This window comes from Podarcis vaucheri, assembly GCF_965113315.1.
Source record: "Podarcis vaucheri genome assembly, chromosome: 2".
NCBI classification, from domain to species: Eukaryota; Metazoa; Chordata; class Lepidosauria; order Squamata; family Lacertidae; genus Podarcis; species Podarcis vaucheri.
The window spans coordinates 93,067,214-93,093,862 of record NC_138760.1 but is presented as its reverse complement, the minus strand read 5'-3'; the positions used below and the strand labels follow the sequence as shown (position 1 = coordinate 93,093,862).

Genomic DNA, 26,649 nt, shown 5'->3' with positions numbered 1-26,649 from the left:
TGAGAAACTGAAAGGGACCTAAATTGACAGATTCACCCACCTGTAGCTTTAAGTGCTTGGGGAGGTGCTTTGGAAGCCATTATCATGTCCAAACTTTTGTCAGACTACCTGGATGGTTGAAATGAACGTCATTATTATCATTATTTTATACTCATATTGGGCAGGCTGTTTCCCGACTAAACGATAAAATTTTAGACCATTAACCGTATGCATCTTTGCAGTTTATTAAATTAATTTGAATATGAAGTGAAACAACAATAGCTCTGAAGCAAGAAGCATAATTTCTGTATGCCTCCAAATACCACTTGCTGGGAACTGTAACTGGAGAGGTCCTCAGGTCCTACTTTGCAGGCTACTGATTGGTTGACTGCAGTGAAAACAGGGTGCTAGCTTCATGAGCCTTTAGCCTAATCCAACACAGCTCTTTTTATGTTGTTAGTTGACACATATTGTCAAGCAGGCCCCCATCTTAGAGACATTCCAGAAAGGATGTTTTTTAGTTTTGATCGTACTTTTCGTTAAAAAACAACAACATTGCTACCAAATTTCGTTGGGGGGGCATCTTTTGATGTATGGAATCCATCTGGTCAATGGATATATATATATATATATATATAAACTTCACGGTCCTCTTTCTATCCTATTTATATGCTCCTGTGTTTGGGGTGGGGAAGTTTTTCCCAGAGCACGTTCCATCCTGTTCCAGTGTTGCTAGGGAGGCAAACTGCTTGCATTTGCTGATCCAGTAAAAAACAAACAGCCAGCTGACTTCAGCAGGGGTGTGTTTGTGTGTGTGTGTGTGTGTGAAGAGCATTTGCTGATGCCATTCAGAGCATTGAGGTGCTTCCATATTTTCTCCCGCCAAAAAAAAAAAAATCAGCACCATCAACTACTGCACTCCTCAAAATCAATAACAATGGTTCTGCCTTAAACTCTGCTTGTTTTCCCAGGGAGTGGGCAGAGGTGTACCTCAGGATTGGCAAATGTGGGGGCCCAGGCCTGGAGTGTGTGTGCAAAAAATCACCTATCAGACTATGGCATGTGTTGTGTACTGTATGTGTGTGTAGCGACACAATGCCGCTGTCGCAACAAGATCAAACACGGAAGAAGTTTCCTGTCCTTCTCAAACTGCAGCAGAAACACATGCACATTTTTTCACCCTTCCTCCTCGCCTCTCCCTCGCTCCTGATGCTTTGAGCACTTGGGTTGTGTAAAATGTAGTGATTTCTAATGTGCCTATTGCAGCACAGTGATTTTTTTGTTTCCAGGTGGGGGCACCAATACAGCTGCCTGCCAAGGGCACAAGGAACCCTGCCTATGCCTTGGGGAATGGGGCATGTATGTGTACAGGGCTCTGGTAGATTAGCATTTTCCCTAAGCCCCGCAAAAGAAATACTGTACTATGAATTAGGTTTAACTTTGACGCATGCAGCTGTTCTCCAGTATGGGTTCCACAGTTACGGTATGCAAAGTGACTGAAATTTAATAGTGCTTCCCAAGCATGTTGCATTTAAAACTGGTATTTCTGTACGATTCCACCACTCTCAACTATGCAGCTGATCAGGTTGATTTTTTATTTTATTTTTTACTTTCCAGTACAAACCGAATATCCAGTGGGTGCTGCAGTGATCAGATACTTGATAAGTACCTATTAGACACTGAGTGGGTTTGGGACACTGGGAGTTAACTCCTTCTGTGCAGTAAATTATAGGCTGCAGTGAGATGCATTGCAAGAATTGTACCCTTGGGTTCCCTTAAAACTGTTTTCGTTCTATCAGTATTGAAGTTTCTGTGATTTGATACAGTCAGTAAATGTGGGAGGAAAAGAGATTTGAGAGTTCTTATTTCCTGGCAAATAAGTATCTCCTTGGGGGGGAAATGCACATAAGAAGTGAAATCCATATTTAATTATACCATTAGCATTTTAAGCTGATACTCTTTTATATACTGTTTCTGTGCCGCCACCCCAACCCCCACTTTGAAGTTGCAACAGGGAGAGGTGACTTTGAAATAAAAGGATGCAAGGGAACAGGTGATTGAATTCAAGTATAGTGATTTAGTGCTCTGTTGGTATCCTGATGTATGATTCCATTTCTGAGGACCATGAGTTTCTGCGCAAGTATTATGGCATGCTTAAAGCCATATGGGAGTGATGTTCTTTCACCCTTAAAGGGTTATCTCATGAAAAATAAATCAGATTGTCCTTTTATCACTGCTGTCCTGGAAAAGTGCTACTGAAGTAGGGAGGTCATGTTTAGTCTTAGGTATAAAGCAATCTTCCACATGCCTCACAGCATTGCCCTGCCACAACATTATGTGGCCCTTATGCACACTGCACACTCCTGCAATGGAACGTCCCCTTCCTCTCCTCTGTGCACTCCCTGCACCCTTCAAATCTGCCATGACGATTTCCCCAACTCTCCACAGCAGATAGAGGTGTGGGAAAACGTGGCACACAATGACATTGTTGGATTTGACCCATTGTAAGTCGCTTTTGACTCTTCCACCAATTGCCAAAGGGGATGGAGCTTTAGTAAGGCTGCTTACAAGATGGCAAGGCCAGCCTCCAAAGGACTGTAAGAAGCCTCTAAATGCTATGGTGGGTGGTAGAGAAGTCACCATGAATGCCATTTTCCGCACTATCTCTACAGCCACAGTAACATGTACGCTAATTCTAAAGGTTATAAAAGGACTTTGCAAGGAGGTTTACAGAGCCAAAATTCAGATAACCAGAGTTCCAAACATTTATTTGTGAGGGCCCTATTACATGAGGATTCAGTGAGCTGATGTTGTTGTTTTGTATGGAGAGACAACTTTGTGTTAGCAGTAACATCACTCAAACTTCTCTGATTCTTTCGCAGAAAAGTAATAGTTAAATGTTGGTATGTATCTGAAGAAGTGTGCATGCACATGAAAAACTTATACACAGGACAAACTTAGTTGGTCTCTAAGGTGCTACTGGACAATTTTTCATTCTTTTTATTTAGTTAAATGTTGGGTAAGGAAAAATTGAAATCACCCTTAGCTTAACACTGAGGGTTGTTCTGAGTGACTATTAAAATTTACCTGTGATGCTCAGGCACTGCCAGCCAGCAACGTGGAGTTCACAAGTGTTAAAATGTGTGAGACATTTTCAAATGCTTGGTATCAACACAGCATTATAAAATGTCAATGAAACAAAAAGTTATAAGAAATATTTGTCATACCAATTAAGAATTAAAAGCAATGATTATTTTGGGCTTGCTTATAAAGCCCTCAGACCACTCGTGGGTTGTGACCTACAGGTTAGGAAGCACTTGTTTATAATTTGCACATCAGTCTGTTGTGATTTTTGTTTTGGTAGATGATGGCCCTTACTCGAAAGGGAGCAAAGACTCAGGTGGACTGGATACAGCCCTGGTTTCAAGAAGGCAAAGTATACCAGGTAAATGACATTTTCTTTTAGCCATGTATACCTTTTTGAGGTCAGTTAGGTTTCATTCTTAGTTTGGTAACCACCAAAAGTGCTTTGCTGGGTGTGGTAGAGCCGCTTTGCTAACTTTCTGGCAGGTGGGTTGCTTATTGGAAGGGATTGGTGCAGTGCTCACATCCCAGCAGAAGTTGGGTGGGTACTCCTGGCCACAGGCTCACCTGGTAGCTGAAGTCGTAGGTTTTAATTTAAATATTTCCCACTGTGTCAACACTACATCAGGGTCATAATGGGAAATTAAAATTGCTGCTGCCAGAAATGCATGTGTCTTGGGGGGGGCAGGGGCATGTTAAAACAGGGATTAATGTTGCTGAGCTCTAATGGGGGCACTTGAGCCCTGGAAGCTGCCTGCAGATGCTAGTTCCTGATGCAGTAAACTATGGTCTGCACCAATGGCAGTAGAGATGTGTTGCTGCACCAAGGTTGGCTCCAAAAATTAAAAGGAGGAAAAATTGCATCTGATGAAAAGGCATGCAAGTCCTGCAGCACTCCTGACCTCATAGCCATAGTTAAGAGATGGAGCAGCATTAGGCTCAGGTAATTCCTGTAATAATAATCACCATCATCATAATTACAAAGCCAAAAGGAGGAAATGGAAGAAAATGTTGAAGGTGGGGAGGAAGAGGAGAAAAAAGCTATTGAGGAGCACATTCCAACTACTACTCATTTTTATCGTTCCTTCAGTTTTGATTGATCAGTCGCATGAGATGCGATACATTCTGTAGCAGCTTGAGCCCGTAATAGTGAAGACTTGTAAAACATGCTCTACTCGTATGCATTACAAGGCTGGAGAGTGATAAATATTTATAGGGGGACCATTATGCAGCACTTATTCACCTTCATTCATGCATTAATGTCAGATTATCATTTAAATGACACAGGTGTGATATTCTTCGTTCTTCCATTACTTGAGTGTCCTTGGGTTTAGGCCCATTTGCAGTCACCTGTGGATACTGTGGCACCTACACCCGTTTGCACCATGGAGAAGTTCAGAGTCACCAATGCAATCCAAAGCAGAAAATGCATAGAAGAGAGAGGAGTGGATCCTGAGCGCTTAAATTGACACATAACATTATACAAGAACTAATAGACAGCAAGCCTTTTCCTCTTCTGAAACAGAGAGCAAGTAATAAGACTTCAAACAAAACAAAAAACCAGCCTGGCACACTATCAACCTTATTTTTGGAAAGATGTGTGCCAAAGATCTTGGGTAACCCTTAGCAAAGACCCACCTAGCCCCCCCCCCAACATAGGCAGCTTGGGAAAAATAAAGTAGGAAGGACTGGGGAGTTATTAAGCACTTTGAACATCTCCATTGTCTGTGATGTTGTATATAAATGCTGAAATGTATTTTTCACTGTTTTACTTGCGAGATGTGCAGTGTAACAATGTCTTCTTCCTACATTTTCTCCACAGAAGAATTCAGAGGAGTCACTATTGTGGAACTGATTAAAAAAGAAGGAAGCACCCTTGGCTTAACTATATCTGGTGGTACAGATAAAGATGGTAAACCAAGAGTTTCCAACCTGAGACCAGGAGGGCTGGCAGCAAGGTAAACCAATCACATTATCAAGGATAGACCAGCAATTGGTTTAAAGCACTTTTTTGCATGTTAGATAGCTAAGGAATAACGTCTTTCAGCCTCACCTCCTAACACAACTTTACTAGTTATGCTTCAGTGGGTGCATATTATAAACCTTTTTCTCATTTCCCTGAACCTTCCTTATTAAAAAATAAAGAAAAATGCTTTTGTGCATGGTTATCAAGTAATATCTGCTGTTACTTTCCATATGGCGTTTAAGTTCACCTTCCTCATTATGCAGGTAGTTCTCTCTATTTAATAAGCCAGTAAGGATGTAATCGCAGATCATGCGAATTATGACAAGGGTCTGGAAAGATGCAATTGAGATGTTTTGTTGCGTTTATTGCAGGAGCGACCAGCTAAACGTTGGTGACTACATCAAGTCAGTGAATGGGATTAATCTGACGAAACTTCGCCATGACGAAATCATAAGCTTGTTGAAGAACGTGGGGGAAAGGGTGGTGCTAGAGGTAGAATACGAGCTGCCACTAGCGGGTTAGTACCTCCTAGATGGAGTTACTGCTGTTATGTTTCAAGATGTAGGTGGCTTCCCCTTCCCTCCTTGCCTCTTCTACAAAAATTGATTTGAACCATCAGATCATTCAGCCATCTTGCTCCAGTTAGTCTCCATTGACTGGCGGCAGCAGCAGCTATCTGTAACATTTCAGGCAAAGGTCCCTTCCAGCTTTGTTCTAGGAAATGCTTTTAACTGGAAATGCCAGTGATATGAAACTGGGATCACTTCCAGTGACTAGGTTGGATCCAGAATTCTGGATGCTGTTGCTTGTAAACATTTAGCAATCCACAAGATTTTACTGGCAGTAGCAGATGGAGAAAACAAACTGTTTCCACCTGTAACTGGTGCCCCAATTCTACTGTCTATGGATATTTTAGCAGATGACCGATCAGATTCTTATTTACTCACAAACTGAAGCATATGCTCTTGATGGTGATATTATTACCATTCTTTGCATTAATGGCCCATCTTTGCACCAGGGAGCTCAAAGTGGCATTTGTTTTTTTATTTAGGTAATAAATTTTTTATACCACTTGGTAGTAAAAAACAACAAAACCCCTTCAAAGCAGTTTTAAGTATCACATTTCCTTTAGGAATGTTCAATACAGGCAATCTTCTTGGCCCTGCGTGCATCAGCGGAGCATGCATAAGCCTGTCCCCCCCCCGCCCCCCATCCTGTTCCACCCCATTCTGCCCTCTTCTGGGTCCAAAATGACCCACGCATCAGTGGTCACATGTCAATTGAATGTGCACAGGATGGTCACTGCCTGAACTTTAACCATGCTTTCTACTTTATAATCAAACTATTATTTTAGCTGTGAAGATTTGACCATAGTCATCTAGGGTTGCCTGCAGGCCTTTTGCCTAAGATACCTGACAGTCCAGTAACCACTGCCAGCTTCTGAAAGGTGCAATCAGATCTGAAGCTTCCAGGAAAAGGGCAATGGTTTGCTTTAGTACAGTATGCATTAAGAGAGCTTGAGGGCAGTCTAGAAGATTGGATCTTGATTTAGCCATATTTTTAATTCTGTTTAATAGCTTCATATACTTAAGGCAAGCATTCTTTTTACCTGCTTCAAAAGCCCCTCATATTGCAAGATTTATGAATGTGATTAGGCAAATTTTCGTATCGGATGAAGAATGTTTTTTTAAAAAAGAAGTATGGCAGGTTAAGGATGTCAATTCACCCCTTTTCTTCCCTATCTCTAGCCCCGGATAATAGTGCCGGCATCATTCCAAAGACCATTGATGTCACCCTGTACAAAGAAGGCAACAGTTTTGGATTTGTACTACGAGGTCAGATTCTCTTTGGTTAATGATGATAAAACTACATTGCTGGGCCATGTGAAAGTGAGGGAGGGGATAAAGCCAGCTATTCTGTATAAATCAAAATCTTTAGCTAATACAGCACAATCTTCGAAGAATGCTGACAAATACAGTTTTGGGGTTCCGTCTTTATTTCATAGGTTCTTTGGGTTGCATCCATCAATGTCACATGGCTTACAGAATGACTTCCGCTCAATGCAACAGAATGTCTTCCTTCTGAACGTCCCTCAGATCTGTTTGTGAGAGTTGGGGCAACCCCAAGATCAGATTTGGGGGTGTGCAGTGGGAGGAGAGGGAAGGCAATTTCCATTAACATTAGCAGGTGCCTTTCCATGCACATAGTGACTCATTGGACTGAATCCTTTAATAACTGGGGAGGAGAAGGGTTCGTGTCTTCTGCTGTGGTACAGATTTTTCCTATCTCAGCATTACAGCATTTATTTGTGTGTGTTTTTTTGCAAATTTGTTACAGGAGGAGCCCACGAAGATTGGCACAAATCCCGGCCATTAGTACTGACATATGTTAGGCCAGGTGGTCCAGCAGACAGGTAATGTTCACATTTAGCAACGGAGCTTAAACAAATAGATGTTTTGCCAACCTACCTGAAGCTCCTAGTACAGGCACAGGCAAACTCGGCCCTCCAGATGTTTTGGGACTACAACTCCCATCATCCCTAGCTGACAGGACCAGTGGTCAGGGATGATGGGAGTTGTAGTCCCAAAACATCTGAAGGGCCGAGTTTGCCTGCGCCTGTCCTAGTAGGTCTGCATACCAGCTGTATATCTAAGTTTGATATCTGGGCGTACTCTCTACATGTCTCTTTTTCTCAACTTTCCCCCAAATGATCACTAGCTAGTGTTTCAAGAGACTGAAAATAGTTTCAGACCAAATTCAAATACTGATTTCCATGCTTACCACTAATTTGTGCAGCTGATTTTAAAAATAGCTGCTATGTATGCTCTAATTGAGGCTGATGGTTGATAGATTGTTGCAAGACCCCTTGTCTCAGCCTTTACCAATATGGTGCCCTCCAACTGTTTTAGACTACAGGCGATGGAGTAATTACTACTACTACTACTACTATTATTACTACTACTAACAACAACTACTACTACTACTACAATTTATTTATATGCTGCCCATCTGACTGGGTTGTCCCAGCTACTCCGGGCGGCTTCCAACAAACACAGTAAGACATCAAACGTTAAAAACTTCCCTATACAGGGCTGCCTTCGAATGTTTTCTAGAAGTCAGATACTTGTTTATTTCCTTGACATCTGATGGTATGGTGTTCTACCTTGGTCCAAAACAGCTGGAGACCAGTATGGGGATAATTGTTCAAGCAGCAACATCTGTGCCATTAAATCTACCTGGAAAGGGGGCCAAAGAAATATTTGTCTTGGTAAGCTAGTTATGAACTGACTTTCCCACTTACTCCATTTGAACGGCTTCCCAATTACACATGCTCCCTGGGCGACTCATAAGAATGAAATCCAACATAATACAAAGCACTAAAGGTAGCAAAGAAACATTGTTCTTTCCGGCAGATGTGCAATAAAAGTCAAAACACAAGCTGTTTGAAAAGCTGGTTTTCTGGTCCACATATGCTTCATTTGGGGGGGGGGTCTGTCTGTCCTGGTTTTGTATGTGTTAAGAATTGTGTGCACTTTTCCCACAGGGAAGGGTCTCTGAAAATTGGGGACAGGCTGCTGAGTGTTGACGGGATTCCCCTTCACAGTGTGAGTCACGCTGACGCATTGAACATCCTTCGCCAGTGCAACCAAGAGGCACTTTTCCAGATTGAGTATGATGTCACCATAATGGGTAAGGGCTTTTGGATTCCCTCGGGGGGGGGGCGCACAGGCTTTGGCCATGGGGAGGGAGGAATTCATTTGCATTTTCTCCTCACCCAGTGCAGAATATATTGATCTGTGGGCAGTGAACATTTAAAAGTTTAAAATTACCGCAGCGGCCAAGAGGAATGGGCTAAAACGTTGTAGTTTTTTAAAGCAAGCATAGGATAGATAATTGGGTTTGGAGGTGTGCTCCTGGAGTCACACAGTAAATCTAAACTAGATATGCTTTCTGAGGAACATTCAGTAACATTCCCGAGTTCTGCTTCCCAAATTTCATGCACCAGCTTTCTTAAGCAACAAGTGCATAGGCTGAGACAAGTTAGCTGATCGTTAGCAACATCACAAATTAATACAAAATGATGGAGTAGCAGACAAGTACTTTGGTGCAAATGTTACAGTTACTACTGAGCAAGAGCAGTGAGGCAATGCATTGTCTTCTCTAGGAAAGCTGTGAGATGTTTTGCAGAAGACATATAGACTTGGAGGTGGTTATAGACACAGAAAGATTGGCTCTGATGGAATGAACCCTGATATCATTATGAAACATGGCTTGATGTTTACTGTATAGCAGAGAGTGTAAATTTCCCCCAGAAATTTAAACCTATTAAGCCTTCCATTGTATGTTAGGGGCAGGTGACACAGCTGAACAAAGAGAACATAAGCCAAGCTTGCTGGATCAGGGCAATGATTTAGTTCAGCATCCTGTTCTCACAGTGCCCGACTAAATACCTGTGGGAAACGCACTGCACAATGCATAAAGGTCCCAAATAAAGTAAAAAATGATTTGAAAAATAGAAAATTATGCTCTTTGGCACATGAACATTAAACTATTGCAGGGTAAAGGAGAGCAGATAACCTGCCAGGTGAATATTCCAGACAGGAAGATCTAGTCTCCTGTCCCCATATCCTTAAATCACCTGAAATGCCAGTAAATGCAAGAAAATATTTGTTTCTAGGTTTTAATATATGCCTTCATTCAGATCACATTCTTCCATCTATGTTCAAAGAAGAAGAAAAAGGAAAGTGCTTTGTGTTCTCATGCTTTGTATTCACAGACCGAACAATATAATTGAAACATTCATTTATAAATTGTTATCTATAGTCATCTGCCGCTTATCTTGTTAGCAAAGGAGAAATATGGGAGTAGAGAATATGCAGAAATTGGCTATAGGAGGGAGCATAAACAAGGGATTTTATGGTGTCCTTAGGAAAGGATGTGTTCCCCTCTCTCTGGCAAAATTGTTCAAAGACAAGAATATAAAATAGTGCCTATTAAAATTGACGGGGTGCTTGAGACTTGCCTGAACTTAAATCTGCTGCTAGCCCCTTTTGGACCCTGTTTCCTACCCTGCACAGCCTGTATGTTTTCTCTTCTCCTGGTTTTCCTAATGCTAGAACACATACGTTCAAAAGACCCTCAGTGTTCGCGTCTCTGGCTTCAGAGCTGGACATCAAAAACCAAAAATTGAATCTAGCTGTGATGAAGTTACAGTAAATTTTAGACTCTGAACTTCATAATCTTACCCTCTTTAGATCTGCATTACTTCAAAATGTGGCAATGTTAGCTGAGAGGGGGTGGCTTCCTCCTCCTGCTCATTCTGCTGGATTGGGGACTGAACTTGTGCCAGAAAGTCCTGCGCTGACACGACTTCAGTGGTTCCTAATCTCTTCCTGGTGCATGTTGTAGCCAGAAAGAGCTAAAGCCCCTTGCTGATGCTCGATGAGAGAGGCAGATTTGTCTTATTTGTGGCTATTCCCTGAGTAGAAGACAGGCAGTGGTGGCCTGGCCTGAGCAGAAGAGGAACCCTGCTTGATTTGTATTGTAGGTCACTGCTTCTGCTGGAGTTGCAGGAGCCCAATGCAAAGTGGTTTTTTTTCGGCACAGCATCTATTCAAGCCTTTGAATTTCACGGAATTTGTGTAGGAGGCATGTAGCTGCTGTGTGGCAAATTAGAGCAGTTCATGCCAGAAAATACGGAACAGAATGTGCAGATGATGGGTTTAAGGGTTACTGCTGAGTCCAAAGCTGTGCTGGCTGCAGAAGCGCGGTGAACTGTCACAGAGTGCAATGCCTCTCAGGGGTGGGGGAACAGGCTGGACTGCCTATTTTTAAAGCCTTTCCCCCTGCACTTCTCATTGTAAACCAAGGAACCACATCACCCTGTTTAAGCTCTGGAGCAGAGAAAGGTGGGCGGAGGGAGGGGAGAGAATGGTACCCGGTTATAGTTTCATTTTAGTAAATTCTGGATTTCAGAATGCTTCAAGTTGTGCCTAGGGACTGTGGAACGGCTCCCCACCCCTCAAATTGAACACTGTCAATGTGCAGCTAGATTGTGTGTGTATATATAAAAATATTGGAGAAGCTTTTAGATATTTTGTCATGCAATATATTCCAAACTTGGAGGGGGGGGTCAGAACTAAGCAATTTTTGACCTTTTAATGGAGATAACAGCATTACTCTAACCCAGAGCTTTCCATACTTTTCATGCTGGTGACACACCTTTTAGACACGCATCATTTTGCATCACAGTAATTCAGTTTTACTATCCAGCCAGAGGTTAAACCTAACACCTTTCAAGCCCCAAGAGGAGTGTGAGGAGCATTCACACAACACACCTACAAACTGCAGTGGACACACTAACGTGTCACGACACACACTTTGGGAAGCTCTGCTCTAACCAAAATCAAGGGCCAATTGATAACTCAGATAACTCGGATTATGTGTCCTTGAGTTCATGTGCAGATTTCTGATCATCAGAGAAGGCAGGAGAAAGCAGGCCCATGCAAAGGCCCGGGGTGGGAATTTGGTTCTTGACATGACAGTGTATGTCTGGCAGGCCCCTGGTGGATCGCCCTCCCCCTCAGACAGCTTTCTGAGGCCTGGGGCAGGTGTACCCGGCTGCCCCCGCTCCCTGCACAGGCCTGAAATAAAGGAACTTAACCCTTTCTTCCCTACTACAGTCCTGAGTGGAAGCTGATATTTGCTTTTGAGAGGCAGGGAATCTCATATCAATTTCAAATTTGGGGTTTTACTCAAGAAATCAGCTGAGGAACAAAGATTTAATTTCCCCATCTGCACCTTTTCTGATCACATTAAGTACTACCTCATAACAGGTTTTTTTAAAAAAGCTTGCAGGCTTTGGGGGAGGCGTGTACAGTGGTACCTCGGGTTACAAACACTGGGGTTACAAATTCCACTAACCCAGAAGTAGTAACTTAGGTTGAGAACATTACCTCAGGATGAGAACGGAAATCGCGTGGCAGCAGCAGGAGGAGGCCCCATTAGCTAAAGCGTGCCTCAGGTTAAGAACAGTTTTGGGTTAAGAACGGACCTCCAGAACGAATTAAGTTTGTAACCCGAGGTACCACTGTAACATTATTTTCTTGAGCTTTCAAAACTGGTCACACACAGAAAAAAATACACAGCATCACACTACATCTAGGTCACTGTGTGTTAAAGTGGACTGGAGCACATCATGGTGTAAGCAGGAGAGGACCATGTTTTGCTTGGTTCCTCCTTTGAGGGGGTAGGAAATCCTACATATGTAAAACTAGCATGTCACAAAGAAGGCTAGGTGAGACCTCTTCTCCTTGATGCGTGGTGGAGCAGTATTTGATCATGCATTCCCACTTACACGTTCTGATGTGCTGCAGTCAAGTATTACTCAGATTATAAGTTGTTTGTCTGCACCTTAGGCCCTGATATAGTGGCCATGTGTCCTAATTTACAGATCCCAGTTCTCTATTTGAAGGGTTGTCCACTTTAAAAATAAAGAGCCAAAGGAAGGGAGAGCAGGAACCTGGAGTTTGCCCATTGACAGTTGGTTACCTGCATAGCAGACTGAGCAGACATGCAGGTCACAGCCTTCCACACTGTGGTGAGATGTATCATGTTTCTATTTTAAATTATAGAAATTGTTTCTAAATTTGCCTCTGTACATATAAATAAGCACATGCAAATTGGCACCCAGCCTGCATTGTGGTTTGTGCAGCGCATCATTGTCTTGGGGTTCTTAATTGCCAATCTGTCCAGCAGACCTTCATCTCGTATCTACAAGGGAGAAACTCCCCAGCCCCACAGTGCAGATCAATAAAGTACAGGTGTGGCAATTCAGCCTGGCTTCTGAACTTGGGATTTCTGCTTCCAGAATCTGTGTTGTCTCACATCAAAATGCAGTGGCGTAGCGTGGGTTGTCAGCACCCGGGGCAAGGCAAGTAATTTGCGCCCCCTAACCCTAACCCCCAGATGTTGCGCCCGGTGCGGCCGGGCCCCCCTGCACCCCCCCCACGCTACGCCACTGTCAAAATGTAGAACATGCATCTCCACCCAAGAGGCCGTGATTTAAAGCCGACTTTCCTTCACCTTCCTGGTGGCCTCCAGGCAGTTTTGGACTACACCTCCCATCATTCTCTGCCAACACAGCCATTCTGACATGGAAGGCACCAGGTCATCAAAGGCCAGAGTCGCTCTGCATGCCAGTTTTTCAGTTGAAACTCTGATCTGATTTGCAGTAGCTCCTCAATGATACCTGGAGTTGGGGGGGGGGAGCACTGCAGAATATAGAGCAAATACGCATTGACAGAAATGAGGAAAAAAATATTTTGCAGATTGCAAACAACTGACATAAGAATAGTCTTTCGAGACATCGGTCTAATTCATGTTTACTGCATATGGTTGGGTGATGCTGATAGGAGCTGGCTTATTGAAGTAAAGCGCATCAGAGTGAATTTTTCCTTGCTTTTCTGCCTTGTAGGCACATATATTTCTTTGGGTTTGCTTGCTTCTTTATATCCGCCAACATGTATTCCCTTATTGTGACACTTTTATTCCTGAAGTTTTCTGTCCGGGGTGATGGTGGGGTTAGATGCCTCATGCTTCTAAGCTTTTGTTCGTAACACAAGAGCTCTTGACATATTTTGAACGGGACAGAAAAAGTGCTGGGAAGCTGTTCCCCGTGAAGGAAAACTTTTTCGTCTCTACTAGAAATTCTTGGTTGTACAAATTTCATGGATAATTTGGGGGGTTCTGATCTGCAGAGCTGGTGCCATAGCTGGCAAAGCTCTTTGAAGAAGGACCAAAGAATGCTTACAGCCTTCAAATTTAAAACAGAACTCTTACCCCAGATTTGTTCCAATTGCCTTTTCATTTGACTTTTCCCAGTATATCTGAAGGGTGCATACCTGCTTCTCTCTCCTAGCTCCTATGTGTCCACCCCTCAGTGGACACAAATTAAGTACTTAGTTTTAAACCAGTCACTCAACTGATAGCTCCTAATCCATATATTAAAAGGTGAAATGAAAAGCTTCCCAGCCATTACTTTGAGAATTAAAGTGAGAGACGGCTCCTGGTGTGTCTTTGATCTGGGAACACAAATGTTCAGTTAACCAAGTAATCCTTCCTATACTTGAGTGAGAAAGCTACATGTTGATATTTCCCCAAATGGAGAATGTTGCCATTTGTCTTTTTTAAAAAAAAAATTATTAATTTTCAACCGTTTAAACACAACAAAATAGACAAAACAAAAAAAGCATAACAAAATAAGACACAAACCATTTAACACACAAACAATTTCAATATCTTATCTTTCATTCCCTTATTTCCACGACCTCCTCACACCTCCCTTTTTGTATTCCACTTCTATTAATTGTTTCAGCAATTCCTTTCATCTTCCTCTGTTTCTATCCTATAATTATCTTAACATATTCTGAGCTTATTTTTCCCTTTAATACTCTATTAATCTATTTATACTTAATTCCTTATAGCATTTCTACTAGAGCCATATAACTTCATTCCAACATTTTTCTTACATTCATTATTTTTACAGTATTTCTATAAATAGTCCTAAACTTTTTCCAGTCTTCTTCCACCGACTCTTCTCCCTGGTCTCGGATTTCTGCCAGTTGTTTCCGCCAATTCCATATAGTCCATCAACTTCTTCTGCCATTCTTCCCGAATAGATAAATCTTGTGTCTTCCAGTACTTCACAATGAGTATTCTTGCTGCTATTGTTGCATACATGGAAAAAGTTCTATCCTTCTTTAACACCAATTGGCCAACCATGCCCAGGAGAAAGGCCTCTGGCTTCTTCAAAAGGGTATATTTAAATGCCTTTTTCATTTCGTTATAAATCATCTCCCAAAGTGTCTTAATCCTTGGGCATGTCCACCAAAAGTGAACTCTAATCCTCAAATTGGTCTGTTTTTCTTTAAGTTCAGCCATAGCAAGCGTCAACTTAGGTTCATCAAATTGCCTCTGTAGGGCTGGGGCTCTCTTTCTCTTTCTCTCCAGTTGTGTTACTTTACATTCAGCAACAACAGCTTTTTCCCTGGCTTCCTCCGCAGTTTGCCGTATCAAAGTAGGTTCCTGTATCAATTTCTGGGTGGTTTCTGTATTAGTATTATTTATACTTTCTGTATTTAGGTTGATTTTAGTAATTGAAACATCCATTTTCGCATTTATCGTGTCCATTTTCCTGTTAAGCTGATCCAATGAGTCATTTATCTTATAAAATGCAGCCACTAAAGCCTCTTCTGTCGACATTCTTCTTGTTTTTAAATATGCTGGTACAAAGGCAGCAACAGAAGGAGCAGGGTAGCCTGATGATGGACCTCTTCTGGATTGTTGCCAAGTCCTTCCAGACCTTAATGTTTTCTCAGCAGTTGACTGGTCTGTTTTTCCTCTTCCATTTACCATAACACTTAAAAGATTCAAGGTCAGTCCCACAGTCTCATGGTTTTTAACCTGCAGCTGGAAATTCCCCTATCCCAGCTCTTGTAAAACAACCGGTTTCAAAGGCTTCCACTAGGGGGAAACAGTTTCTATTTGTAATAGTCAATAGTATCCTCTTTTCAACAATCCAAAATTAGTTTCAAATTAGTTTCGATTTTCAGTTACTTTTACTCCTTTTTAAAGCAGCCGGAGACAGTAGAAACAATGTATTTCTCTTGTTTAACTAGCTGTCACTGAACGTTCTAAACGCTGTCAATGAACATTCCAAAAGACACCAGTCCTACTAGCAGCCCGTTTCCAGGGTCAGAGCGGCGGTGTTTTAAATCTCTTCACTCTCTCCCACAGGCATAATCAATCCACAACTTCCCCCTCTCTTCTCCTGCCTCCAAGAGGGGGTTTAATGTTCTTTACTGATGGAAATTTAATCTTTTACCAAAGACTTTCCAGGACTCCAGCTTGCGACTTCATTGCCTCAGTCTATTTACAAAAGGGGAAGGCGGACTTCCTGTTTTGAACCTCCCTGTTGCGATACCAAATTAAACATTTAGAAATCCAATTCTTCCGTTTCAGATCTACTCACGGGTAATTACTTTAAAGTCAAATTGTCCACAGGAAAAAGGTCAGCGCTCTCCGGCAACAGCTGTGCAGCTTCGCTCCGTGGAAGAAGCAGACAATTCGATGCAACGTGCCACTCACCCCACGTCGCTCTGGAGCCCCAAAAACCGGGGTTCCCCGCGAGTGGGGGAGGCGCAAAAGGTGCCCGCCGAATCCCATGCTCACAGGCTTCTCCCACCTGTGATTTTAACGGGTCTCCGCCTTCACCGTGGCGGCCAGACCCAGATTCCCACGGAGCAGATTCCTCCCGGTCAGAGGAATTCCGCCATTACCGGAGGCACCTCCCCGGAAGTCCTGCTGCCATTTGTCAAGGATCTCCAAAGTGTTTTGTGGCGGTGGAATAATGGGGCATGTTCACATTACTGCCTTAGAGCACAGTGATGTTGTTCCTTCCTCCCCCAGTGTTATTCCACATCAGCACAGCTTCATTGGTGTCAGATTTGTTTCTGTTTGTGTACACACCAGGGGGCATTGATGGGCAGGGATGTTGTTGCCCCATGAAAAGGTGTGCACGCCGTACATCACATGCCCTCTGTCATGTTGCATGAATCTGGTCCTTCCATCAGAAGCCTATTTTTTGGCAGTGGGTGATCAGTTATTCTGAGCAACTGGGTTGTACCTTGCAATGGATTGTATGGCGCATCTCCTGTGTTTATATGTATCCTCTGCCCATACCACATGCATCTGGTATAATATTGGTTCATTTTATGAATTTCGAGGGTCATGTAATGGAGGCATTACATGATCCTGTCTAAGGCACAGAAGAGGCATGGAAATCTGAATCCTCCCACAGAAATCTGAGCCCTCCACCCCACGTCAACATCAGCTTTAGCTGGAGCTCCAAAACAAGAAGTGAGGTGACTGAGAGAAAAGTAGGAAACTTTATGTTTTGGGGTAGCAGACAAATGTCAATAAATATTATAAGTGTGCAGTGATGAAAGGGCTTTAGGGAAGTAAAGCCAAGAAGGATTTACCTCCTCTCAGCTCGGTGCCCCTACTTTTTCCTTAGGTAGACTGCGTTTTCTCTTCCTCTCCCACCTCACTTCCCACATGATTGCAGTAGGATTTAGCGCTGTCATGTCTACCTTGGCCTTTAGAGAGAGAAGCACGGGGAGGAATGGCAGCTTGTTGTCTTAAGTTGTTTGGTGGAGCGACGGAATCAAACATGAAGGATGCAGAAGTTTGTAGTATCCTTTCCAAGGGAACTTCGGTGCCAAATCCAAAGAAGAAGAGAGATGTGTTTGTGAGCAGCAAGAGGAACATTTTGAGTGCATGTATGTGCAATATAGGGATGCGGGTGGCACTGTGGTCTAAACCACAGAGCCTAGGGCTTGCCAATTGGAAGGTCAGTGGTTCGAATCCCCATGATGGGGTGAGCTCTCGTTCCTCGGTCCCTGCTCCTGCCAACCTAGCAGTTCAAAAGCACGTCAGGGTGCAAGTAGATAAATAGGTACTGCTCTGGCGGGAAGGTAAATGGCATTTCTGTGTGCTGCTCTGGTTTGCCAGAAGCAGCTTAGTTATGCTGGCCATATGACCTGGAAGCTGTCTGCAGACAAACACCGGCTTCCTTGGCCTATAGAGCTAGATGAGTGCGCAACCCCAGAGTTGTCTGCGACTGGACCTAACGGACAGGGGTACCTTTACTTAGGTGCAATATATTGCTATGCAACCCCTGCTTCTCTGAAGGATAAGAAGGTCCAGGGAACAATGCTTATCCCAGTGGTGTTTCCTCTGGAGGCAGATTACTAGAGGTTTATGGCTTTTGCAATATTCCAGTTTATTTTACATAATAAACAGGTTGGGCATAGGAGGGATATCCTCCTATTGTTTGCTTTGATTCAGCGGTAAAATGTGGGTTTTCCTCGGGATAGTGCCAGAAGAAACAAAAAAACAACCACCATTTGGGCACGGAACTCCAAATCCCAAAACTCTGCCTGCACATGCAGCACAAAGGGAAGTTCAATGGAGCCCTTTAACACACCAGCGGACAATCAGAGATTCATTGCTTTCACATTAGATCTCCAGAGACTGAATTGGATATATGTGAGTGGTGTCTGAACTGCTTGTCCAGCTAAAGGGGATGCCCTGTCTGTTTTGGGGACCTGCAGAAATAGTCCTGCTGAATGTCACACAGCAGGACTCCCCTCCCTCAGCTAACCTTCAAGCTGAGTTGGCAATGAGAATCTCACCTAGGTGACAAGGTTCATGTCAAGTGGTGTTGCCCAAGACCAGAGATAAGGGACCTGGACCGGCATGCCCTCCATTCTCCATGCCAATTCCAAACATGCACTTGTTTGTTGCGTCTTCCTGCAGATCTTTAAGCATCTTTAATAAAGCACACCAAATACACTTCTCAGAGTCTTTACTTGGGAGTGGGGTTGTGCGTGTACAAAACTACATCACAGCAGTCCATCACGAGACCATGGGGAAATGATTGATATTGGAGAAACGTAAACAGATCTCTTTTCCCAGCTCCCCATTCTTCTTGTTGTTGAAAGCTGGGTGACCTTTAGGGGCAAAGTATATTTCTGTCGGAGTGGTTTGATCTTCCTTTGACCCTCCTTTGCCGCTCCTAGTATGTTTCTGCTGCAACTGTTCATCTGCTGCTTTTCCTGTTTGTAATTTGCAGGCAGACCCCTACCCTTCCTAATGGTGCTGAGAGGCCAAATTCATTGCTTGTAAAGCATTTTGCAATTCCTACGGTGTAGTCAATACAATCGTGCAAGATATTATTACCCTTTCAGGGCTAGCTTCCTTTTATTGATTATTTCTACATGAATTATAAAAGCTGCTGCTATGGTGGGGTGGACAGTTGGGGGGGGGGGTTAGCTGTACATCTCTGCCCTTAGCTCAGCAGTAAGAGATGTCAAGCTCTTGATCGTTCACAGTGCCATATTTAAGCAGACCACTGTGCCTGAAAACAGTTGGCTGAAGCTTTTCAGTAAGAATTGCATGGACAATATGTTAATATGATGTAGCTTAGCTGTGGCTTCTCCTGCTTCCTTCCAGTGTTCCTGTGTTGGAATGCACCATTTAAGAGTTCATGGGGTCTATTTAGAGTCTGTTACTTCCCACTGGCCTGTCCGCACTGATGGATTTATGTACTGCCAGTAGATCTTGAAGTCCCTGCCCTAACACCATTGCTCCACCTTCCTCATCCCAAATAAGCAAACTGATACAGACTTAACTCAATTTGCCTTTAAAACAACAACAACAATTTCAAAATAGTACTGGCAATACACCTTGCTTCTGCTGACTGGACCCTAATTTGAGCCAAGTCAGAGATGTGTCTTCTGTAAATTCAGAACTCTATATTTAAACCTGGCACAGAACTTACCCCACTCTGTGACCTCATTCAGACATCACGGTTAACCGTGGTTTCCTTCACTGGGAATGAGCCATGGCAAGCCTCATGGCAAGCCTTATGCTCACACAGCCAGCTCTCTCCTTTCCTCTTCTCCTTCTCCTGTGAGGTGTTTGGAAGTGGTTAATACAAACCACAGTTCCCCATTACATCCAAACTCAGGGAATTCATTCAACCTCTACTTAGGGAACAAACCAGGATATGAAACTGTGGTTTAGCCCTGGCTCATTTTTGCTTGGTCACATAGTGGCAACTCACGGTTTCCCATTATGTCTGACTTCTGATGGCCTCTCCCCTAATACAAGACAGTGTGTGATGCCATTGCCTTGTGCTCGACACTGCCCTGGTGCTGACGGCTGATTATGTGAGGCTGTGCTGGGGGAGCAGGCAGGAAGTAAACAGCATTATTGTAGCCTGAATCTGGCTATTGGTTCCTCTACTCTGACTGTCAATAGCTCTCAGAGGTCTCAGGCAGACGTGTTTTCCAGTCCTGAATAAACCAGAAATGCTAAAGATAGAACTCTGGGCCTCCTGCATGGGAAGCATCTGCTCCCTTCTAAGCGATAGACCTTTCCCTAAACTATACTAGACGTTAGCAGGAGAAAAAGACATGGAGAAGAGCAGCAGCTCGATGGCACCTGGTTCTGCCCTCAGTGAGTGCTGCCCCCATTTGGATGGATGATCTCTGCTCAGCATTGCACATGGGAGTCAGAGCCAGAGGAAGAATAGCCGCCTGTTCACTTTACCTGATGTCAGCAGCATGTGGTGTCTGATACTCCTGGCTCTTGGCAATGTTGCTAACACAAACGTTGCCAATCAGTCTGGATCTTCTGGCTGGGGGAAATGAAAGCATCTGACGCCTTTAGGTTTGTTGCATATCTTTCTATATTCCTCCCTGGAGCTAACACTTCTCTTTTTTTAGTTCCCTCTTAGCTTTTCAGTGCAAGCTGAAATTTTAAAATAAGACTTGAATTGGTGCTGTTTTTATTTATCCGGCATCTTTTCAACAAGACAGCTTGCAGCATTTTAAATAAATTTGGGGCCTTTCCAGGCAACCAATAAAAACCCCTCCATCCTTGTTTACAGTTACACCAGTGATAGCTTTGGGTTGGGTGCTAGTGGTGGAAGATCTTGCAGGGAATTAAGTAGGGTTGCAGTCTGGAAGAAGATTATAGCCCCCCTGCAGGGCTGATATTTGCATTTTTTAATTATTATTAAACAGCAGAAGTAAGTGCTGAAACATCGGAGTGGGGAACTACAAAATTCATTCAAAGCATTGGAAGAATGGTAGGGAGGCCAAAGGAAATTCACAAAACAGTGAACCAATGCAAAAGGGGAGGGAGGTAGCATGAAGAACTTAATTCAAGCCCTCCTGGATCAGTCTAAAGACCTTCCTAATCCCCCAGTCTGTTTTCATAATGGCCAACCAGATGCCTATGAAAAGCCTACAAGCAGGACATAAGCACAATGGCACTTTACTGCATTGCAGACCGTAGACAATAGGGGCCCATGGCACACATGTCCCCGTGTCATTCACAACCATGATTGAAGTGCTGGAGGCAGTGGGAGAATGCCACGTTCTCAACAGCCAAAAATATCCAGGTTTTGGGTGATGAGAAAATGGGGCTTTCCTGCAGTGCCAACATTGTGGTGGGGAGGTTGCCTGGATCCCCTGAAAACAGCTGAGCACCAGCTGTGCCTTTATTGCTCAAGACAATATTCTGGGAAGGCCCCTAGAAGAGGCAGCAGGGCCTGACCATGCAATGCTTTTCTGATTTATGGATGAGGGAGGTTTTTTTTTACTAATTATTAAAATGCTAGCTTAGCTCTGTAGTTGTCATGAATAACACATTAATTGCATGGCTGCCATTCCCCCCCCCCTCTGCCCCCGTAATAAACTCTGAATCCGTATTGTAGAAGCAACATAGATGCATCTTATGCCTTTTGAACTATATTTGTAAGGTACACAGCAAAATTGTGCCTAATGAGCAGTAGTTACCATGCTCTGAGCTCTGCATATTTTGTATATGTACTCACTGAGCCATATGACATGGAACCTGGAACATGAGACAAAGTAAAGGGCGCCTGTTAGCATGTAGGACAGGGATGTCCAACAGGTCGATCGCAATCTACTAGTAGATCCCCGGGAGGTTTTGGTAGATCGTGGTCGATCGCTGGGTCCCTTTCCTTAGCGTTGGTAAAATAGAATTCGCCCCCACCCCCTCACCCAGCTCTCCATTGTTGCACGATCTGCAGAACGGAAGACGGGGTTTACTTGGCGAGGTTGTTTGTTTCCCCAGCAATTTGTTGGTGAGTGGTTGTTCCCCTTTCCCCCTTGATCTTAGGCTTGAATTCTCAAAAACTGGGGCTTTCCTTCTACCTAAGAAACGTTCAACAACTTTCCCCTGCACCCCTAAAAAATGGGGTTCCCTTCTTTAAAAAAAGCTCAGGGAAGGGGGTAGATCACTGCCAGTTTTTAATTCTGTGAGTAGATCACAGTCTCTTGGGAGTTGGCCACCCCTGATGTTGGATGTAGTTTTGAGACGCATTAGCCCAGGGATGGAGGACCTCAGGCCTGGGAGCCAAATGCGACCCTTCAGGCATCTCTATCTGGCCCTCTGCATACTCCCCAGGCCACACCACTTACTGGTCCTGATTTGCACCCTCCTGGAGTTCTTTTTTAACCTGACTGGAAAATGTCGTCCTGGTCACCTGGATGGAGGATACAGAGTGGGGAGTGTGAGTAGAAACAAGCCTACTGTGCAAAGGTAATGCTTTCCTTCTTTGCTCTGCCCATGTTGTCTCTGGCCCTGCCTACAACTGAAGTACGCCCAGAAGGAAATGTGGTGGAATTAAGTTCTCCATCCCGGGCTGGGATGTAGGCACCAATGGAGCTCTGAGTCTAACAGGTGCAGCACACCCTGCAAATAGGCACAAATTTTTAACACCCTAATTCCAATGTCAAGGATTGCTTTCTGAACTCCTACATACTCGTTGCTGCGCAGTGGCTGGCAAAAGCTGTGCTGTATCTCCTGTCTCCTGTATTCATTTCCTCTACAATCACCCGATTGAATAGTTTGCTCTTTTGGTTAAGCAATAATAACTTATAAAACATTGTTGGAAGCAATATGTCGTCGACAAAACGGTTCAAAACATAGCTGCAGTGTGGCGAAATGCCAGGCTGTGGGCACTGCATAGTGCCTGAGGTTTCCTATGCGTGCATTTACATGGATATGTGCCCTAATGATAGGAGTCGCTCAGGTGAGGTTTAACTCTTATAACCCATGAAGGGAAGCAGCTGGACCCTGAGGAAGGGCAATGCTAGCAGCTCTCACTGCAAACATTTTCACAAAGCATCGGGGGGGGGTGTACCAAAAACAGGGACCGGCTGTCCTTGATGAACAAAGTCTGTATATACCAGCATTTTATCAGAATGGAAAGGAAATAGGCATGGTGGTGTGGGAGTGAAAAGCCTTGTTCTGACTCATCAAGAAGCAAAGAAGGGACTGCAGGATTTCCTTGAATTGATTCCATCAGCTTTTCCTTTGAAGTGACAGAACAGGTTAATATAGCACTTGCTGGCCTCTCTGTATCTGAGGTGCTCTGAACTTCCTGATTGCAGGCTATGTGGTGATTCATTCATTTTTTATCTTTTTAATGAATACTACTGCTTTGTGATGAGTTTCTCCTGCCTTGAGGGGAAGAGGTTTTATGTTTCTAGGCTGATAGGTATTTCCTGTCTTGGGGGTGTTCCTTTATCTGCCCCCTAACTACCTTCATGTTAAAAAAAAAAAAGCAATTTCCTGTATTATTGAAAGGTATTGGATAGTGATGTGTGCCAAGTCATCTGTCCTTTGATTTCTAAACATGCACTTATTGAATAAGTTCCCACCTAAGGTGGTAAAAGGTTGGCAATGACATACAGTTTCAAGCACATAAATTGAACGGTAATAATTTTGCAGAACAAGGGGATCACAGTTTCATTTTTTCTGCTCACAATAGTTTTTTTTTAGATGTGCAAATGTGCCCCTTGGCCCAAAGAGGCTGGAACTTTCTTGAATTCTGAAAGTTTTCCTTTCCTATCTGTTGTCTCATGGAATAGAGTTAATTGCCAAAGAGCTGAGTTGCACTTACTAGGTCAAAGCAACAATCACTTTCTGCAAACTTTGAAGCTCATTTGCATGCCAGTGTAAGCTAACTTTACTAAATTTGAGCAGCTGGAAAGCTCAGATCTAAAGTCTTGCAGAGCTTAGTCTGATGCTATCTTTCTAGCTGTTCGGCTTTAGCTTAAGTAATACTTAATTAGATCATTTGAAACCAATCTAAACAGGAAATGCCAAGATTGCAATTTACAAAGAGAAGAGAATTATGTTTGTATATACAGCTTCAGTCTCAATACTTAATCTCATAATGTGAGGCTTTAAAAATATGTTTTCCTATAGCCTTCATTTAGGAATGTGATCTGAATGAATATTAGATGTTCTTGTTTCTACTTGCATAATAGGTGAAGTAGTGAAAAAGAGAAATAAAGAACTATAGGAAAACTTGGAGCTATAAGAGACAGAAAAACATAGAAACAAAGTGACATGAGGCTTTCGGGGGCCATGAATTGATGGGGGAGATTGACATCACACTTTGACTTGGGGATGTGAGAAAGCACCCCACTTGACCTTGTAATTCGTCCCCCATGCAAAGCTGTTTGCACACCCTAGTGGATGTTATATCTGGCTCCCAGTACACATCTAGATAGCAACATGGAAGAAATGCTGTTGGGAAATCTCTGTAGCCTTGGTGAACCTGCAGTCCAGTCTGTAAGTCTTTCTTACAAAGATGTGTGGACAAGCAGTCCAGACTACTGAGGAACAACCCCACCAACTCTCGAGGGTGCCATGTTCACCTCAGTCCTTCTTGTCTGAGATGCCAAGAAGCCACAGGGTGCCAAAGAAATGCTGGATTCAGGGCCAGAGCATGACTCCCCAAACCCCACGTGTCTTTTTAAAAAAATAAATAAAAAAGAAGCAAAAAATCTACCAAGGAGGGATAAGACTTGGTTCAGACTTCTGAGCAGTACATCAGAATAATAAAGGCTCGGTTTAACTCTAGCAGTTGATCTGTCCTGGAGCTATCCATGGTCCTAGCATCTGGCTAATCCCTTGGCCCTGAACCCTGCTTGCTCCAGCTGTTCTACAGCAGCTCCCCTGCAGTTTGTTCAGCTTCTGGTTTCTGCTCCCTGTTACCTTAAGCCTCTCTGCACTGCTCCATCCCATTCTCAGCAGACATTGTCTTTTCACTGTTGACCTCAAGCCGTCAGGAAAGGACGACGGCAAAGATGGAGGGGTGGAGGGGGACACTGCAAGCACATTTGCCATATCGTGTGAAACAGCACCGGAGGTACCCCTTCCTGTTGAATTTTCAAGGGTGGCATAGATGTATAAAGGTTTGGCAACAGAAACTTCTGAATAAAGTTGGGGATATTGATGTGCCCTGAGTGTCCATATGTGTTTGAGCAGAGCATGAACACAACAGCACACACTTTGTAGCCTGGCCAGTGTCCTCGTTGGGACGACTTGAGCAGAAGCAACTTTAAATGTTTTTGATTGTTTGTTTGTTTTATAGATACAGTAGCCAATGCTTCAGGTCCTTTGCTAGTGGAAATTGCAAAGACTCCCGGCTCCGCACTAGGAATCACATTAGCAACAAACACCCATCGGAATAAGCAGGTCATAGTCATTGACAAGATCAAGCCAGCCAGTGTGGTAGACAGGTATGAAGCCAAACTCTGTTGGGTCTTCTCCCATCTCTACTTTGTTTCCCCTTTCCTCATACTTTAAATCTTTCCATCTCTTGAAACTAATGGGGCAGCGGAGTGGGGGGGGGTAGGGGGGTATTTGAAAAATGCATCAATATAAGGAATATGTGCCATGAATAAGGAATATCCAGTATATTCAATGGAGTTGGGGTGCTCAACAGCATAGGGGCAGGGTTTTCAAACTGTGTCCTGGCGAACTGTGGATTTCTGGATGGGATGAATAACAGTAGGCAGGTTTCTCTGAAAGACCAGAGTACCAATTTTCTAACACTATGTGCAGGGGTATGTTTTAGGGCACTAGTTTTCGACCCTTTCAGTTTTGGGACTCACCTTTTAGCCTAAACAAGTCCTTGGGGTCCCACCTCATGTTTTTTTAAGCCATATAATTATGTGGTGGACAGTGTGCTGCAACTTGGTAGTGGCTCCCAACCCATCAGTTGAAGACCAGCGGTCTAGAATGCTTACTCAGGTAACATAGGACAATGGCAAGGCCCAGCAGACCCAGGCGAATATTCAGTGTATATGCCCCTAGTGTATATTGCATTTCTTAGCAGGCAAGTTATTGCGGAAAATTGTCGTTTCAAGACTGAATATTTGCAAACCACTGACAGAAGTCAAAAAGAATAAAGAGTCTTTTGGTACCGTAAAGGCAAACACCCCCTGCCTTTCATTTTCCTCTGACCTCAGTGCTTTTTTTCTAAAAAAAGTTTAGATGTACTCTCATTTTCCTACTCATATTGAACTACTGCCCCTCAATGAGGCCAAACTTAAGATTCACAAAATGTGTAGGGGTATGCGTGCTCTGGTCCATGGGGTCACGAAGAGTTGGACACGACTAAACGACTAAACAAGAATATGTACCCCTGCGTCCCCCCAGAAAAAAGCACTGTCTGACCTCATTGTTGACACTCCCACTTGCTCAAAAAAAACCCAAACCCATGAGTGTATACACACTTTAACTCAGGATAGCCCTTAATCAGAAGCATGAAGTTGACTTCACTCCATGGAAGCATGGAAGTACTCTTTCTTCTTTCCCCCTTCTATAGCAATGATTTTCAGCAGTTCCACCTTGAAAGAACACTCTTTCTTTTTTGCTGCAACAGACTGACACAGCTACTGCTCTATAAATTGATATAAGGCCAGCACTGTGAGACACAAGCGCCAACAGAAGCATGTGACAGTGCTGTTGCAAGTGAATTCACCATACCATCTTGTTAAAGATAACCAAATTCAGTTTGTTGGAGATTGAATTGTTGTCGTTTAGTCGTGTCTGACTCTTCGTGACCCCATGGACCAGAGCACGCCAGGCACTTATTCCTATTCAGGAGATTGAATAGGCCCCGGTGAATGTGTCTCTATGAGCATAACATTAAAAAATTA

At 43.5% G+C, this 26,649-nt stretch overlaps 1 protein-coding gene across 7 annotated transcripts in view; it reads left to right on the top strand.

Annotated features, from left to right (window-relative positions):
* Positions 1–26,649, top strand: part of GRIP2 (glutamate receptor interacting protein 2) — a 388,526-nt gene that overhangs the window by 311,552 nt on the left and 50,325 nt on the right. For 6 of the 7 annotated variants that reach the window (XM_082209301.1, XM_082209298.1, XM_082209302.1 and 3 more), the window contains exons 2-8: positions 3,344–3,424; positions 4,886–5,021; positions 5,401–5,546; positions 6,778–6,864; positions 7,367–7,442; positions 8,574–8,719; positions 25,077–25,224. In XM_082209301.1, the coding sequence (XP_082065427.1) occupies positions 3,344–3,424; positions 4,886–5,021; positions 5,401–5,546; positions 6,778–6,864; positions 7,367–7,442; positions 8,574–8,719; positions 25,077–25,224 (820 nt within the window). The remainder of the gene's footprint in view (positions 1–3,343; positions 3,425–4,885; positions 5,022–5,400; positions 5,547–6,777; positions 6,865–7,366; positions 7,443–8,573; positions 8,720–25,076; positions 25,225–26,649) is intronic. The other variant, XM_082209299.1, reaches the window with a different exon arrangement.